Source organism: Anthonomus grandis, chromosome 8, assembly GCF_022605725.1.
Source record: "Anthonomus grandis grandis chromosome 8, icAntGran1.3, whole genome shotgun sequence".
NCBI lineage: Eukaryota > Metazoa > Arthropoda > Insecta > Coleoptera > Curculionidae > Anthonomus > Anthonomus grandis.
Window position 1 is genome coordinate 9433051 of NC_065553.1, and position 19129 is coordinate 9452179.

At 29.5% G+C, this 19129-nt stretch overlaps 1 protein-coding gene across 1 annotated transcript in view; it reads right to left on the reverse strand.

The window, feature by feature from the left end:
- Nucleotides 1-19129, reverse strand: part of LOC126739719 (cyclic nucleotide-gated cation channel subunit A) — an 84054-nt gene that overhangs the window by 50481 nt on the left and 14444 nt on the right. The window contains exons 2-3 of the mRNA XM_050445513.1: nt 12602-12756; nt 10061-10250 (exon numbers count right to left, since the gene is read on the reverse strand). Of these exons, the coding sequence (XP_050301470.1) occupies nt 10061-10250; nt 12602-12729 (318 nt within the window). The 5' untranslated portion in view covers nt 12730-12756. The remainder of the gene's footprint in view (nt 1-10060; nt 10251-12601; nt 12757-19129) is intronic.

The window sequence follows — 19129 nt, forward strand, 5'->3', positions numbered from 1 at the left end:
AAAATAAAACTGTACAAACTAAAACAAACATTCAAAGTAAAATTATTTATCAAATAATTAAATAAATAAATAATTTTAATTGACAAAGTTTTCTAACTCTAATACCCGTCTATTTATTACAGTCGGAATACCTCCAGTAAAAAAATATTTGTTATGAGTTCAAAGAATCTGCAGTTTACCTTTTGCTAACTTAACAGTTTAGCATCCGAGAAGTATATGCTCTTAGAGCACATATTTGATTTCTTATTGATTCTCTTAGAATAACGAACAGGTGTTTTCATTTTAAAATATGAAGATAAATTATTTGTGTTGCCCCTATTATTGTGGATGGCCCTAAAGGTGTTTTTAAACATCATATGATTACATTTTAATTTCCAAATCATTGTATCACAAACTTTTTCATTAAATCCAAAGGGTTTTTAATTTTAATATATAACAACTTCTAATAATCGATCACATAACCGAAAAATCAAAGAAAACGCATTCGCTCTTCGACTCTGATTAAAAAGCTAAAGCAATATAATGGCAATAAGAGTCAAGTCGAGATAAAGCGTGTGAAACGTCAGGTGCTTTTCCACTGCCGATCGAAAATACTCCTTGTTTCCTGGAAAAGCTGAACTGTGAACCTTTTTTCTAAGCAACTTTTCCCTTGTAAATTTAATGGAATACTGAGGAAACCGACTAATTTCTAATCGACCGATTCTAAATCATCAATTAATGAGAAAAATATGCTTTATAATCTTTTAATCCTAATTTACAATTTTAATTTTGTATATTATATTTATAACTATAATTCATGTGAAATGTGGTAAATGATACAGTTTTTTTCTTAGTAAATATATATCTTATCAAAATTAATCTCTTCCATATAATTTTTTAAATTTATATTTCAATTTTATCTGATTAATAACCTGCCTGTTCGTAGAGCTTGGTAAAAATAATTAAAATCTTAATAATTCATCATAATATATTTTTATCTATTGTTGTTTCCTGGTTTTTATTATATTTAATTGATTTTGTGATACTTAAAAGACTTCATACAAACTCAAGCCTCCCTTTTCTTAAGTTTTAAAGGAAAATATAGTCTGATAAAGGTTAAATTACAAAAAGGTCAGATAAAATTGATTAATTTTAAAAAAGTTGATAATATTGTTTTATAAAGTTGATTATAACAGAAAAAGACAAAAAAGGCAAAGAAAGAACAAGATGTAACTGTTGTAAAAGTCAATTTAGAATTATATAAAGAAAAAGAGGCGAGATTCGACTAACGGTAACTTTAAAAACCCAAAATATAATGAAAAACTTACATAGTGGTTCTACTCAGACTAATCTAAACAGTAGTTGCAAAGGCAATTATTAAAGACAACAAAAAGAAAAAAAAAGTGCTTATTCTTCATATTATATTGTCAAATTTTGTCTAAAAGATAAAGTCTCAAATTGATGACCTTAGATATGATATTCATCATAAAAATGAACAACGTTAAAACTCTATTTTAAAGCTCATTTATATTATCAGGAGGTACTAACTAAATGAGAATATTTAATAGTTCGACGTTAATGTTACTTATGATGGAGAAAACTTAGGTTGATCATCACCGGCGACAGAACTTTGCATATCACTGTAAATAGCTTCAAAGTTTTAGAACCCTCATGTGACGTACATGAGGAATATAGACCTATTTTATTTTCATCATGTCACATTTTTATACAACATACCTTCAGATAAAATATTCATTGTTGCGCAGTTGATAGGTTTATTATTACCTTCTGTATTTATTTATTTCTAACCCTAATATATTTTCGTACAGCTACATGATATATTTTTTTATTTAATTGATTTTTTCACTAATTACATCTTAGATTAGATATAAGAGTAGCAGTATTCTAAATCTCCCTAGAGGTCTAGCCATTAATGGCTATAATTTAGAATCAATAACATGCATTAAATGGTAATTAAAATGTTTACTTAAAGTGATAAATTTTTTGTGTTTACTTTTAATGAATAGTTCTTCGCCAACTAATTAAAACATCGTATAAGAGAAAGAATTATTTATTTTCGCGATTAAGCGTTACCTCCAAGCGGACACCCTGCAAATGAACTTGAGAAGACATTATGGACAAACACAAATTGGCAAATACGATAGAAAAATCATTTTATCATTTGCCTAAGTAGTTGAGTTTACGTTCTACTTAAGCTTTATATCTTACTACTAGTTTTTATATAGATAAGTAATTTTAATGTTGTTATTGAAGCTTAATAGGTTAGGATATACAAATATTTGAAGGGTTGATTATGTCTTATTAAGATTATTTGTCAGTAGTCAATCACTTAATGTTCTAAAGGTCTTTATGGGCAATCAGTTACTTTAATATAAGACGACGTTTTTTTTAATTAAACGGAAAAAAAATAAAAATATATTTGAATAAAAAAAGAAAATAAATATTGTAAATGCTTTCAAAAAACATCAGAAATTATCTATGCCGTCCAAAGATAAACTTTAATGTAACAATTTCGAAAAAAATCCTGAAAAAATATAATGTAACAGCTGTCGCTTAATATAATATGAAAAGAAGCATTTTAATAAACCATTTAGCTATCCTTCAACGAAAAAAAAACCCTTATAGAACGAAACCACAAGGATGAAAAATGACGTGTACTAAAATATGAGCAACTTATTCGGCCTGCTCTAATCCGGGTTCTGCAAGAGAGATAAATGCTTAAGCCGTAAATTATTACTCTGGTCTCCCCTAAAATGTAGTTCAACTTTAAAAGTTTGTTAAATGGAACGTACAACGCTTGGCATTTTGGGTTTGGTGCCGAGTTGATGTATCCTAGGGAATCGAACAAAAGAGCATTTTGATGTTTGATTGATCGATCTAGATAGGATTCAACTTAAATTTGTATTTGTAAAAAGTATTCAAGGTTCCCTAAAATTAACTATAATATGTATGTATGTTTTCAGGTACTTAAAAATAAATAAATATATTAAGGTGTGCCTTCTATGTTTCCAAATGCTAGGGCTAGTAATATAGATCTTCCATTCTGAGGGATATAAATAGATTTTAGAAAACATTTAAAATATAATAATTATTATAACATCAGACAAGAATTTACACTTTTCCTTAGATAATTTTGGATTGACTTCATTTTGTTTCTACTGCAATATTAACTATAATATTCTAAATCTGTACAAGGAAATCATAAAATGAAGAGAACAGCATTTTATATATTGTACGCACCTATCATAAATATAGTTACTCTTATGTCAAAAAAAAATTACAATAGACCTACAATACATCACACAAATTTTAAATTTCAATAGGATAATAGGAAATATAGTAATTTTACTAAATAAATCTTATTAAATAGATAATTAACTTTAGTTTAAAAGTAAGACATACATTTGTAATAAAAAAAAAAGAAAGAGAGACTTCTTTTTTTTTGTTGTAAGTTTTTCTAAAATATTATCTTAGTACTTGCAACTTTGTCCTCTCAAAGATGCAGTCCATTTGATTACTTAAGACTTTATATCATACCTTTATACCACTTCTAAAAATTCCTTATAAGATTCCAATCGTTACAACTCTACTATTGATGCGTATTTTAGTTTGGATTTTACATTTCATAAACGTAAAATAACCAGTTGTTTAAATTGCTTCCTCCTCAGTTTAGGAAATTGCTCATTTCATGTGTAAAAGAAGCTGTACACGATAATCCTATATTTAGTTAGCATACCAGAGAGAATGCTCACGATGGAGCTAACCTTGTTTATTATTGCTCTCTCTGGAATATTACGGGGTATATTATCAAAGTACTTACTCAATTATATCGCTCAGTTGAAATTGAGTTTATTCAGCTCTGGTAATTTAATTTTATTAAGGAAAATCCGGAAAAAAATTATAGAGATCAAAATCCAACAAACGCCATCTTCACCTTAAAGAATATTTGGAAGCATACCTTCACGCATTTCCTTACGTTTCTAAAAAAACACATAGAAGGTTCTTAAAACCCTAGCTTAGATTAAGCCTTAATCACAAGGAAAATAGGTCAGACTAGGCAAAAAATATATGAAGATTAAAAACAGTTGCTAGGATTAAAAAAATCTTTTTAAGTGGTAAATACCAATATGCTACAAAATCACTAGTTAATCTTTCGATCTCTATCCACTACTTTTAAATAGTAAGATTCCATTGTTGAGACCAAACATAGCTAGTTTCAGGATTTCAAATTAAGCATGTCAGCTGGAAAAATGTCACATACCAATTAATACGATTTTTTAAATTACCTTTAAAAAAGTTACAAAAAGTTATTGCCTTTCAAAGTTGAGATACCACGGTGGTTCGATAACGTCACAATATACAATTACTTTGACCTCGAGATAGGCGTCCGTTTAATTCAGTGCAATTCTTCTAGTTGCGGGACGATATTTGTTGCGCTTTGTGTACTGTGACGTCACGCGGCGATTTCAGTTTGCGCACAGAAAATTGATTAAGTTTGTCACTTTTGAAGATAACGAATTTTTTTTTTATATCAAATATTAAGTTAAAGAGTATTAAATAGTGTCGAAATTATACGATATTTCTGACATAGGAAACTAATACATAAAATAGAGCGCAACAACAAATATTATATAACTGTGTAATTTTACGTATACACGATCAAAAGAGAAGAGCTAGCTGAGAAATTCTAAAATTTAGCAAGTTGGAGAAACTCACGCAAGAGAACCAATTAATTAAAAGATTAAGACGCAATTTAATCAAATTCAGGAAGCCACCCAGACGCTTTCAGACCTCCGTGAGGCAAGGGGATATTATATCATTGGATGTATTCATAATTTGAGAAATCAGAAACGACGTGGTCACTTCTCGGAAGCAAATTACTCTTTTTAACCGGATAACTTTCTTAACTAGATTGTTATTTTCAAAATAGTGTATAAAAGAATAATTAGATATATTAAAACTTTTACTCTGGTGGAAACCATTTCGAATCATCGCTTTTTTATTTATAACGATTAAACATATAAAGGTTCATTTATAAAGATTAGCGGCATATAAATACTCCAGAATATTAAGAAATGGAAGTTAATGCAGAGTCCGGTAAAATTATTTTACGAAGAAAAACTCGTACAGAGAAAGATCCGGTGAACACGCAGGCCACCAATGTCTCCACGTAAAGAAATTGACCATTAGGCCAAAGAGGAAAGAAGGCAAATCGTTGTACTTAAAAGTCGGATTTCGGAGTGATAAAGGAAATCTATGTCTATATCTAAATCTATCAAAAGTGACAAAGACCCTGGAAAAAGTGAAAGACTCTGGGTGAAAATAATTTACTGGGTCAATGGCAACGCAGAGGTGAAGGACTGGTGCAGGAAATGCGTTGTATGTACGGCAAGTAATGGGTCACAGAAAAAGCACAAGACTCTGATGCGTCAGTACAATGTAAAAAGTCCCTTTGAAAGGATTACTATTACTATTGACGTTACTGGTCCGTTTTCCGAATTACAATCAGGGAATAAGTACATCGTGATGGTGATGGACTGCTTCGGCAAATGGATTAAGGCGTGCCTTATATCAAACCAAACTAACGCGGCCAGGAAACATTTGCCTGAAAACGTCAATTGTCTTTCTTGCCGTATGAGCAGTAGCTCTATCCTGTTGAAACTACACATCCGGATGTTCAACTTCTCTAAGTCTTGGTTCCAAAAAACTCCGTAGCACGTCGATCGGAAGGTACGGTAACCGTCACGCTAAAAGACCCAAGAGCACACAAATGGTAATACGTGAGTAGTAAGTGGCTTCGTCACTCGTATTACAAGAGCATTTTGTGAAATATTTTCAAGAATATCCTTGGAACATGCTCTGCGATTTTCCCAGCCCCATTCACTAAGTTCTTGAACGATCATAATTTTTTATGGGTAGAACTTCAAATCAGCGTGTGAAATTCTTCTCATAGAACGATCTGACAAACGCAAAGCAGAGGCATGTTTAAACGCTGAATGACTAGGAGATCGTTCAACTGTTCTCTTATAGCTGCAACATTGTCAGGTCCAAACACTGCAAGATCTACCAGTTGATTTTCTTTTTAAGGCTAAACCTGTAGCTGTAAAATTTGAAACCCACAACAGTATTGTTTTCGATTTGAAACTGGAGTATATCCAACAAGTGCGAAGTGAATACGAAAAGTTCTTTGAGTCGCAATCACCGATTTGTTACTTTTCATAAATGTTTGGAAAACGAAGGTACGATGCTTACTCGTCTAATTCATGACATAACATTCATGCTAAGCTCCCCCTGTCCGCAATGATTCGGACACAGCCTGCAAAATATGGGATATCATTTTGCCGGACCCTGTATAAACGATAACAAATGTTACCACAGATTCTCTCTCTCCATCAATCCAAATTTATCCCTTGGCATATGAAAAAAAAATTCGATCCTTCATACTGATATTTCATCTAAGTTTGGCTTTTACTTTATATGGTTTCCGGTATATCAAGCAGAAATTTAGTCAATTTATCTTGGTAGAGATTGTAGATGTTGCTGTAATGCATCAGAAAAACTAAAAAAGCATGTATTTTTAGCATTTATTTAGAAATTTGTAGAGCAGGTCATAATAACACAAAGAATGAAACTAAAGTTGGCAATTTTTCAGTTTTAAGCCGTCGTAATCTAACTCATAAATTTTCCTTAAAAACTTCAGTTATTTAAAAATCAATTGGGGAAAGCTAAACCGGGCGGTCTCCCCAAGACCATAAAATAATAATCCTTCCACGCCATATCGACTCTAATGTATTCAAATAAAGTTAGCTCACGTTGCGAATCGTTTAATTGGCATTTTTAGTGGCGAAAATCGACACTTGCTGAATAATAATGCCGGTTAAATCGCTTTTGCAAACTTTGACTCTTTTTTTCCTGGTCATGCGGGACTAGTACAGGGTCGTATTTAAAAAATTTGTTGGCCTTGCATAAGTTTTTAAAAATACACCAATTATATAATCAACAAATTTAATGTAGAGTTCTGTGGGGACTATATAAAACTAGCGTGTAATTTACGTAATGTACTTACCTGACAGGTGGATTAATATAATATCCAATTCTAAAGCCTCCAACAAACCAAATTTGCTAGAGCACTTTCACGGATTTGGAACTTTGCGCTGATTATTCTAACTTTTTAATTAAAAAGTCTAACTTCGCGGAAATTATTTTTCGCGCGAAAATGCTTTTGAACTATGGAAATTGAGCGGGCGAAACCAGCTACTAGAGATAATTAATCAACAATTTTCCATTAGTCAAATTATTTTAGAGTAAAACAAAAAAGTTTCTCCTTCTCTGCTTAAACGGTATTTTTAATTATAGTAAATTGGTGTCTTAGGAATGGATACTTCAAATGGGTTTTATTAATTCTATAGTATAAGAAACGAAGAAAACAAATGTATATTAATTTTTCATAAATAAAATTGCCTATTAAAGAATTAGAAAACTTGCTTATCAATGGTAGGATATTCTAGAATATAAAAATATTATGTTCTTTCTATAAAAATTTTTTTTGAAAATACCCTAAATCTATCAGCTCCCACTGAAAATCACCAAATACCCAAAGAGACATGTCAACTTGATTTTTATGAGGGATGTTTTGTATAGTGGTTTTTAATTGAATTATACTGGGCGATTATACTGTAAATTACACTGGGTAAAATATCAATATTTACGCAGGTTAAATCAATGCATCATTTTAATACAAAAAGTTTGTCTTAGTAATGTGTTATTTTTTTAAAATATCCTCACCTTAATAACCTAAAAGTATTTCAGAAAATGTTAAGCAAACTTTCGCATTTATTGATAATTCACATTCTATTCATTGCTAAAAGTGGCACATCTTCTGTATAGGCAAATCCTCATTTAAAAACTTAAAATAAGCTTGGTTCGGTTAGTTTCAATAATTCCTGGGGAGAATTATTCTTGGTGGTTAGGTTCTATAATTGGATGTGGGTGTTTTTTCACCTCAACACGATTGCTTTGTAATTGCACATTTTGAATTATAATTCGTGAGAAATCAGCCTCACCTATGGATATTATTTAATAGTCAGATAACGGATTTTCTGGATCTGGCGAATATATGGAGTTTTCGTGAGATTATGTATAAGCTATTTTTCAGCCCTAAGGTTTAACAAAATTAAAAATTAAATAGAATATGAGTAATACTAATCAACAAAGTAAAATTAAGAATTTAAGTTAAAAATAAAGAATTTCCAGTTTTTCTTAAAAACTTGTTAATAAAATGGAAAGTAGACACTTTAATTACTAGACGAACTAGTTAAATTTAACTAAGGAAATCCTATACTCAAAAGACAACCAAACTTTTAACCATACTGAATTATCCAATTAGTACTTTATCAAAGGAAATACAGGGCAAAATCTGCACGAGAATACAAATTTAACCCAAAAAGCTTACGTTATATTTTGTATATAATAGATCCCCAAAACTAGTAAAAGTCTCAATTGAGTAATAAAGGTTTTTATAAAATTTGGGAACAAGCTTCGTATGACTTCTCGTGTAAAACTAGATGGAAAATAGAGTATCATCTATAATAATCTCATTTATACCGATTACAAAAATCAAGGAAAAATGTTGAGAAAGACTATATATGATTACATTTTCTAAGAAAAGGAATGTTTGGGACTCATTGAACCAGATATCGACATAAAAAATCGTAAAAAATTCTCCAAATAAAGACATTTGAGATATTCGAAATATTATCAATTTTTTTGTACAAAATTTATAAACTTCAGAATTTTCATTAATAACAAATTCACTCAAAACTTCATCTTCAATTTTGAAGCTACTTATAGAAAATTGAGATATATTTAAAAAAAAACACTGTGAATAATCCAAAATGTTAGACTCTTTAAAAAAGTGTGCAATCTACTAGATAGGGGTAAAAGACGCAAAAATCATCGGAAATTTTATAAACAATTACACGTCCTCTGCAAAAAAAATATGTATCGAAACATATTAAGAGAGAAGAACACTATTTCCCGGAAATCCACACACTATTTAGAAAATGAAACGATGATATAGAAAATAGGTGGAAAAGTCGAATTTTCATTTATATATCAAAATAAATATATGAGATATTTTATATTATTTTAAAACTACTCCATGTACATGAAAAGTTAAAGTAATTTGCAATTTGAAATTTATTATATAATTATATATAGATAGGTCCTCGCCAAAGCAATTAAAAACTGTTTATTAAAACTATATGTCCGTGGAAAAACGATTATTGCTAATTAATTGCATAATTTTAGTTATTTTCACAAATAAATTGCTGTTTAATTTTAAGTTCGATTAACATTTTATATAATACGTAACTTTTAATTAATGAGACTGGGTAAAAACTAATTTATTTGGATCGAATTTCATACCTCATAACTAAAGTTACGAGGTCGGTTAAATTGGAGAAAAGTTTGCCATTTTAATGCCCATCAAAATATTTTTCTTTTATATATATTCCTTGGTGCCAAATTTTTGAGAAAAAGTTTTTGAGCTACATTAATTATGGTGAATTATCAAAAATGTCAAAATCTAGTTCTTAGTTTAACTGAATTTGTATGGCCGTAAATCAAGGTCTTATTTTTTTAAACAATGTCTGCTAGAGGTCTCAGGGCACTCCATTAAACTTTCACGAACTCTCTAGATAATTTACGGAGTACAAATAGTTTGGACACGGTCTGATCTTGGCAAGTCTTAACTACACCCGTTTTGTTCAAATTTCCGTAAACCTGAGGAGTAGTGTTGATAATGGGCACATTTTTTTATCCGAAATTCTATCACAGAATACAAATAATTGCAATCATGGACACATGACTTAAATAAAAAGTTTTAATAGTAGAGACGCCGTTGGGAGTTGTACGACGCTATCTACGAAAATATATGTATTAAAAATGGCGCAATATTTAAATCAGTCATATCTGCATATAGACTGATTTTATAAATTAAAACAAAATGCATTTTTCAAGACATATCTAATTTATTTTGATAACTAATACAATGGCTTACCTGCGAAGGATTATCCAAAGTGGTCTCTGAAAAGCACCGGTCATCGAACGGAGTTTGTACGCGCACTTCGGCCAGTACATCCCGGGACCCATCACGTGACAGTGCGTTGAAATCGGTTCTTGAAAAACTGCGCAAAATCTGTTCTGCGTGATTTGGTGGTGGCGGTTTAAAACGACCGCTCGATTGTAGTCTATAAAAAATTTACAATTTATTAAAATTATGTAAAATCTTTTATGTAAATTAGAAATGAAAGGGCTGAGAAGGCAAGGGGTATAAAAGTAACGAATTCAGTTTTGAGAAAATTCAAACTAAAGTTAATTTGTTACAATTAAATGCAGACGAAGTTATGGTGATTGAAACCAGTATATCTCTAATGCATGCGTTTTAGACTAATATAATAAAAAAAAGACTAATATGATTTTTATATTTTTCATACTGATTATGAGGCAATATTTGATGAAAGTCGTCACTTGTACCCCTTGGCTTCTAACAGAAATAAAGAGTTATGTAGTAAAATAAATTTATGCAAAGTAGAATTAAGCATTTCAACTAATAGATGTAACATTTAAATTAAAGTAAAGATATTAATTTTTGCTTTTTTAACACCCTGCATGAAATTGATGGAATGAAACTGCATGTTGATAGTAAGCTTAGTCGAAATGCTGTTTTATTAGCTCTATAAAGGGTTCAGAAAACACACTACTTCCCATCTTATTGATGGGGAACAGTTAAAATATGTAACAAAAGTAAGAGATTTGGGGGTCATTTATCAAGAGAATCTTTCATCAACATCAGAACGAAATTACAGTTGAATCATCAAAAATGCTTGAATTTGTTCTCATGCATTGTAAGAATTTTTCATTGGATACTATAAAGAGTGTCTATGGCTCGCTGGTTCACTCTAAGCTTAAATATGCCTCCATAGTTTGGTCACCTTAACCACAACTTGACTGTGGAAAGAGTTTAAATTTTTAAGATTTTGTGCATTGAGGATGGGTTTGTTTATTGTTGATCCTGATTATGTATTAATTGAGAGTCGCTTACATCTGGTTACGTTGAAACGTAGGCGGAATATGTCGGGTATGATGTTCGTACATAAGCTAATTAATGGTTACGTAGATTATACTTAGATTTACCAGCTAGGATTAGAAGGTGTGTCTTTCAATCTTTCCGTATTCCGTTTCACTGTAAACTCTTAAATAGTTGCAAAATTGAAGTATTTGGCTTATCAGTGAATTTATTTAAGAAGCAATTGGTCAATTCTGCTATTTATTGATTTGTTTTTTTTAGTACATATGATTAATTTTGGGTTTTTGGATTACTAGTTTTGATGCTGATCTTGGATAACTTTAAGTTAGCTTTAGAGTGCTGTTATTTTATTGTTAACATATATAATGGGGTGTCCCGTTATTAATAAATACATAAATAAATAAAGTTTGTTAAAAACTCTGTCAAATACACTCTATCAAACACACACGCACACCATTTTGTTGTGCCAACACAAAGTCAGAACAACAAAATGGACTTAACACTCGGTACCTACAGCTTTTGTGATAAGTAGTGGTAAACTATTTAAAACTTTTTAATTACGCTATAATTTAAAAAAAATGATAATCGAATAAGAACATATGAGTTTTTTTAAATTATTTTCACCTGCACCATACTCAGCATTTGTATAGAAATAATAAATCTCAAAATAACGGAGAAAAAGATCTTCCTAGTTAAGTACAGTCCTGTCGCGTCTTAGTTCGTGAGAAACCAATCGCTTATTACCTACAATTCATGTTAAATAAGTTTAATATGGAACGCTGTATGCTCATGATTTTTGACTTAGTTTCTTATAGGTAATAAGCGACTGCTTTCTTATAAACTAAGATGCGGCAGGGCTGTACTTAAAATTACAATATTTATCTCCATTATTTCCAGTTAAATAAGATATTGTCTTCAAAAAAGTTCTTTTTTAAAGAGTTATCCAATTTGAATATCCGCATTAAAAAGGAGGAAAGGTACGTCAAACATTTCCTTTGACGAGGCATTTGTGCTTCAAAAAACCTTAAAATTTTTCCAGTACTCAAATATTACCATAACTGGAAAACTTGTCCCGTCGCTAGAAATTATTTTCATAGAAAATTAAAACCTTTTGTTGTCGTATTTCTTCGAAAAACACATGGCGCTGCTGGGGTTTATGTAACTACAAATATGTTGTTGAAATCCGCTGTTTAGTGAAATGGGTAAGGTTCAATTAATTGTGGCGATTGATGATATATCGATGTTTGTTCACGCTTTCCTCAACAATAGCAATTCCGAACGACCACTACAAGTTTGCCAAGGGATTATGATGTTAAATGCGGATGCAGTTTGCAGGAGTTTTTGAATCAAAGTGTCCTTTCATGTTGGAAAATTCCCTCGAATATAGGTTTTCTTACCAGGCTTGGATATCTTTAACTTGTTGTTAGGTCGTATATCAATTTTTTTGTTTATAGTTTGAGTTCAGAAAATTTTAGCTTAGGTAAGAAACTTTATGTTTTTAGGATGGCTTACCTGCATAAATTAAGACCGTCTCTGCATGGGCCAGGAGCTCCGCAATTATTCCCTGATTGTACTGTGAAGACTGATCCTGCCCTTTGGTTCACATTACCTCGTGAAGCAGCCATAACATAACTCCACATCGCCACAATGCATGGCAATATTCCTTTCTGAAAAAATAAAACATAATTAAACAAATTATAAAACAAAAAAAAACAATAAAAGCCGATCTTTTCACAAGTAAATACCAATACTTTCATAACCGCAATATGGGAGAACCGTCTTCATAAACGTAGAATAGGGGATCTTAGAAATAAGCCTAAATAAAAACTTGAATGTGAATGTATGTGTGTGAAATATGAGTATAAGTGAAATAAGAATATATTTTTCAGTCTAAATATTTTTTTGAAAATACTTTTGTCCATGATTTTACTAACCGGACTTATTTAATGTTTTGTTGTTATCTTGTCAGAAACATGGCATATTGCCTATGTACATGATGTGATGTAAAACTGATATTTGTTTATTACTATAAAATTATATAAGATGTTAAAATTGTGTGTCTTAAAACATTAACGATTGAGGATTATATTTAGTTCTTATAAAAATGCTTCTTTCCTCTTTTGAAGTGCGTTAAAAAAACACCTAAATAGTTCATAAATGGTAATATTACTTATATTTAAAGCATTAACTCTATTATTAATAACGTCACTGGTAGTGAAATGGGATCGAGCGGCGTTACCATGTCATTACCTTTTTCTCCAAATCCAAAATAGTAATAATAAATATGTTGTAATTTTACTATAGAAAGTAAAATACTGGGATTGACTATGATACTTAGTAGCTGACAGCAATTACCAAATCAGTACAATATCGATAGCCACCACCAGCCAGTATTAGATTGATCAAAGTAATACAGAACTATTGATTTGACGATTTATTTTAAGTGGTAGTGGCAATCATCCTTTCAGCATAGTGTCCAGAGCAAGCTTTATACAGTCAGGCAGAGTTTTAGTTAAACGGCCGACTTAAAATTTTGTTTATTGCAATTAATAACAAACATATTTGGAGTAAATAACAAACTATACAAAACTACCAAACCTTCCTCAGATATATTATATTAACCATAAAAAAAAACAATTTTATTTTTATCTAAAAGAAGCTTCTTTATAAGTAAAAAGTTGTCGGAGGAGTCAAAATTCTATCAGGACTCAATTTCCATTTTTATTTCCTGTTCGAAATCCATTTTCTAGCACAAGTTAATTTCAAATGGGAACATATAAAACACTTGTTGGAAATGATTTCCGCATGTTCGATCCACTTTGTACCCTTTATGCGTTTGCTTTCATTACCCATAGTTCAATCAGCGAATTAGTGTTTAATTTGTTTGTGCTCGTGATTTGTCAACGCAAACGACAAGTGATGTAGATAATCGGAAACTTACTGCCTTATCGAATTACATTTGGATTTTGTTGGTAGTTTTAATGGTGAAGCTTATTTATTTTTGTTTGTTTTTGAGGGCTTAATATAAATAAACAAAATTATAAATTATCAAAACAAATATTTGCAGTATTCCTTTATAAACTAAGCAGTAGCAAAAATCTTTAGAGTTTATGGATTAGCGCTTAAGGGAAATAAATTTAGGGTCTTAAATGAAATGCAAATCATGCCTTTCTGTCTAACAAGATAAAAGTTCACATATAACAGATGGCTATCCAGAAAAACATAAAATTTCTTGATGGCATTTTCTACACCTGGAATACCCAGGCCAGGCAAACTAACCAGTATTACAATTATAAACAATTGACAAATCATTCCATCGTAGAACTAGACTCAACATTAATAGAAAAATAAGCATACACTACATGAATAAGACCTATCCTATTGTATCGGGCTGGTCTCTGAGCTGAATCCGGTGCACTTAGCAAGAATTCTTTAAATAGTAGCAAGGGGGTGTTTTAAATATTAATATACTGCAAAAAAAACACTGGAGGTTTGTCCATAGTTTTACTAACAGGGCCTATTTCATGTTTTGTTGGCAGAAAAATGGTATAATACCTATGAATACCTATCTATAGTTACTATGTATTTTCAATAAATACATTAGGTAGATTAGTTTCCGGTATAGCAATATTGTCCTTTTGAAGAAGTCAGCACCCTGTATATATTTATTATCTGACGTGACATAAATAATGTCTGATGTGACATAAGTGATGTAAAACAGATATTTGTTAAATACAATAACATTATACTAAATGTTAAAAATTTGTTTCTTAAAACATGAACTATTAAGAAATCTATTAAATATTTAATTTACATAAAAATGCTTTTTATTAGGTAGGTAGCTTTATTCTAATGCAGTGCGTTAAAAAACAAATAAATAGTTTACAAACGGTAATCTTACTTATATTTAAAGCATATATATTTTTTGACGACGTCACTGGTAGTGATTCCTCGTGTCGGTGGCATCAACAATAGATTCAAGCGGCGGTGCCATGTCTACACCTTTTTCTTTAAAGATCATTATCTTCATTAAAGAGTATCTTATCATAGTTTATTAAAAATTTTATGTTTGATATTTAATTGAAGAGGAACACTAGTATTGTTTTGTGTCTATCATGTTAAATGACAAATTTTTATGATACTATAAAGTGTTTTTTTTGCAATTTCTACACAAGCATTTGGCATCATTGCATCAGAGATGTTGCAAGCAAACAAACTGCCCATAGTTCCACGGCATGCTACTTCTAGCCTTTCAATGTTTTACGAAAAAAGGTTCTCTCTAGCTTTTCAGAAATACGATCACATTTTCAGAGGCACAGAAGATAATAATTCTATGGTTTTTTGAAACTGGCCAGAAGCTATTTAAACCATGTACCTCATTAAAACAAAAATTGTATTTAAAATTGCAATTGATCTTAAATTTTCAGAAGATATTCTTACTACTTACTTTCTTCCTTGCTCTGTTGTCCATACGTAGATTAAATTATAGAGTAAAGATAATATTTTAATTAGCCTAGATTGGTAAACGGTTCGCAAGTTTTGCTCAAAATTATTTTTAATCCGAGAAATAATCGTTGTTTATATTGGTTAGTGATTAAAAAATAAGCATTTAAATATTTTTATTTTGCCATGTTTTATTAAAAACGCTGTCAAAATATAAAAATTTATTTAATATAACTAAGAACATTTTAATTTTTGACTTGACCAACCCAACCCAACCCAACAATCATTTGGGCAAGTATGTATAGGCAAAGGTCACGAAGACTATTGACGAAATTTCTATAGAAACTATAGAAAACACCATAGAAACAGATAATGTGCTCAGAGAAAAAATAGATTTAAAGATCTTAGACACATAAAAGACATATATATAAAAATAATTGCTAATATTCGAGTTGATATACAGGGTGGTACAACAAAAGTACATGATGTCCAAGGACTTTTTTAAACATGTAAATATTTAAAGCAATAGCTTTGTTGGGCTATTTTCCGATGGCTCAACTTAAATATGTACTTGACTCCATACAATATACGTTAACCACTAATGTTTTTTTTTGTTTTGGAGTTACTGGCATAAGTTTTAAGTAAAGAAAACTCTGTATAAGTTAATGCATTCAATTAAATACGACCTAAGAAATCCTTATCTAGATTGTAAGCAAAATTTATTCATCCATAGCTTTTCCCTGATTGAAGTTAATAGGTAATTAAACATCATTTTACTTATAAAAATGGAAAGAATTGAAGAATGAATTTGAATAATTTATCTTACATTAAGAAGATTTTTAGTTTTTTTCAGAGAGAAGTCAAGATCAAAATCTCCTGTGCAACAAGCATATTATTTCGTGAATAAGAATGCAAGGGCAAATCTATATTTTCTATGTAATAAAGTATGACTTGCAAGATTCTCTATGTCTAATATTATATACACATCTTGCACTTATTTTTATAAAATAATGACACAAATGGTGAAAAACAACAGAAATATTCAAACCCCAAAAGCTTGTTCGATACCGTAAGTGGGAATATATAAAGGCATAGAAAGCACTTTTAGCTACTTCCTTATTTAATTTAGCAAAGATTCCTGCTGATAGCTGTAAGGACAACTGATTGCCATATCAATATCAAATTATCATCTCTTAGCTAATCCGAAAAATTTGTTAAAACCACATGGTTAATTCTTCATTTAAGATTTGATATATGTATAGGAAAGTAATAGAAACACTTAAAAGTGATTAAATAGGTATTATCAGCAAAAGATCTAAGTCACCTTTACACAAGATGTATTTAAAATAATTTTATTAGCTTCCAAGAAGCACCATTTATTTTTTATTTCAGAAGTTTTTCTGTATTTTTTGTTAATGTTGGCAGTAGTGATATAAGTCTTTAATAAATAATAAACAATATAGGGTTGAGTGCCAGCGCCTTCTACCAAATATAAATATTATCGGAGTAAGTTATTGATAAATAGATAAATCATAATTGGTATCGGAAATTATAAACGTTTCGCTAAGTAAATTACGGCATCAGATACTGGATGTTAAATCTATTGCTTATTAGAACATAGTATATAGATGTATTACAGATAGAAAGGAATAAATATATCTTTCTAATAAAAATTATAATTATAATTATAGAATTATTGTTAAATAAAATATTAATTGTAATAGGAGAAAAGTTTAGAGCAGCACTACAAATATTAAAAGATTTAAAAAAATTATGTGCCTATTAAATATGTTGGTGATGTATTTGTAACAAAAAAAAAATAAAAAATATATAAATTATATAAAAAAAAACTCATAAAAAACCTGAGCGGTTTAAAGTCTTTGTTGGCATGTCGGGGATTTAGAAAATCCGATAAATTATAAAAAGCTGTCACCGTAATAACGCTACCAACACACACTTATATAAAACGGGATATAAAATAGAGTTTTAAATTGCTTTTTAAATTACCTTGCCTATTAAGTATGTTTGAGGCGTATAATATATTAACGCGACGACATATCTATCCTCTATAAGTAATATAACATATTTAATATATTTATGCAACATTTGTTAGTAATATTGCCAATATATTTTTTTATTTTTTTTAATAATTTGCTTTAAGCTTCTGCTAGTTTACTACGCGTAATAATAAATTCTCCAACCTGTAGATCTGTAGTCTATGTAGATAAAGTATGTATGCACTAACAGATTAAGCCAATTTTTAATAATATATAGACTTTTTAATTTCTTAATTTAAGACTTAATATCTTTTATATTTTCCATTAATAATTCAATGATTAATTAGGTTTTTTCTATTTCTTAATAATTTGAAGAAATAATGAACAATTATTACTAAAAATGGATGTAACAACAATAATTTTCTGTTTAATTGCATTTTTTTGCATATGTTTAAATCGTGAAATATCACTGATTCGGAAATGTATTTATGTTTTAATCTCGAATAATTATATATATGAAAATATAATAATTATATATATATAATTATATATATAATATATACGTATAATAAAAGGTATTTAGAACATAAGTAGGGTTTATTTTTGCTTGATTTAGATTTGATTAATATTGGATAATTTTTCAGGAGATATAGAACAAGAAAGAAAAACTGAACTAGGCGTTTTTTATTTTTACGTCAATTTTCGCTGGGAATTAAAATAGTATGAATTTTCATAGATTAGCTATTGTATAACAGTTTTTTTATTCAAAAGTGTAACAAGCCTGGACTAAAAGATAATTTTTAATATAACTATTTTTATAATTACTATAAACAGATGATATTTTATTACAGATTTTTTATGATAAAAAAATTTCAAAATAAATTTGTTAAACTTGGCTGTTGACTTGGGATAGTCAATCTATTAACCGCTTATCGTATGTTATTAGATATCAACTAAAATTAGATGCAACGTTCTTATTTTTTCTGAAATTTTTCTAGGTAAAATTTTGTCTACTAAAAACTACAAAAGTCATATTGCAAAATTTAAAAATAATTTATAATTTTATTTAAATCATTTGAACTCTTTGAACCTTTTTTTTCTATAATAAATTAGTTTTTTATATTCTAGACCTTTCATCCATTTGAATAATTTTGTTACTTTTTAAATTAAAACTCGTTTTCCTCTGAGCCGTTAGGGACACTTTTAATATTCAGAGTACTTTAGCTTAATCCTACTAAATTATTTCGATCTATTATTATATCCACTGAACGCTTTATATTTTCAGCTAAATTAAAATTTAAACTTAAAAGTTATTAAACTAAAATTATATGTTTACCAAATAGAACTATTTTTTGCCTTCCGGACCAAATATTCGTTATACGTTTATCAAAAATAACTTTTTCATCTCTTGCTATATTTAATTAATTATACTACTTTAGACAGATTCGGCGCTAGGGTTTTATGATGCTTTAGATAAAACATACGTCAATAAAGATAGTTTTAAACAAAATGTGCTTTACTGAATATGAATGAATTTTATTTACATAGTATCACTAATAAAACTATTTAAAACGCTATTCCAAATTGGTTATACTTATTT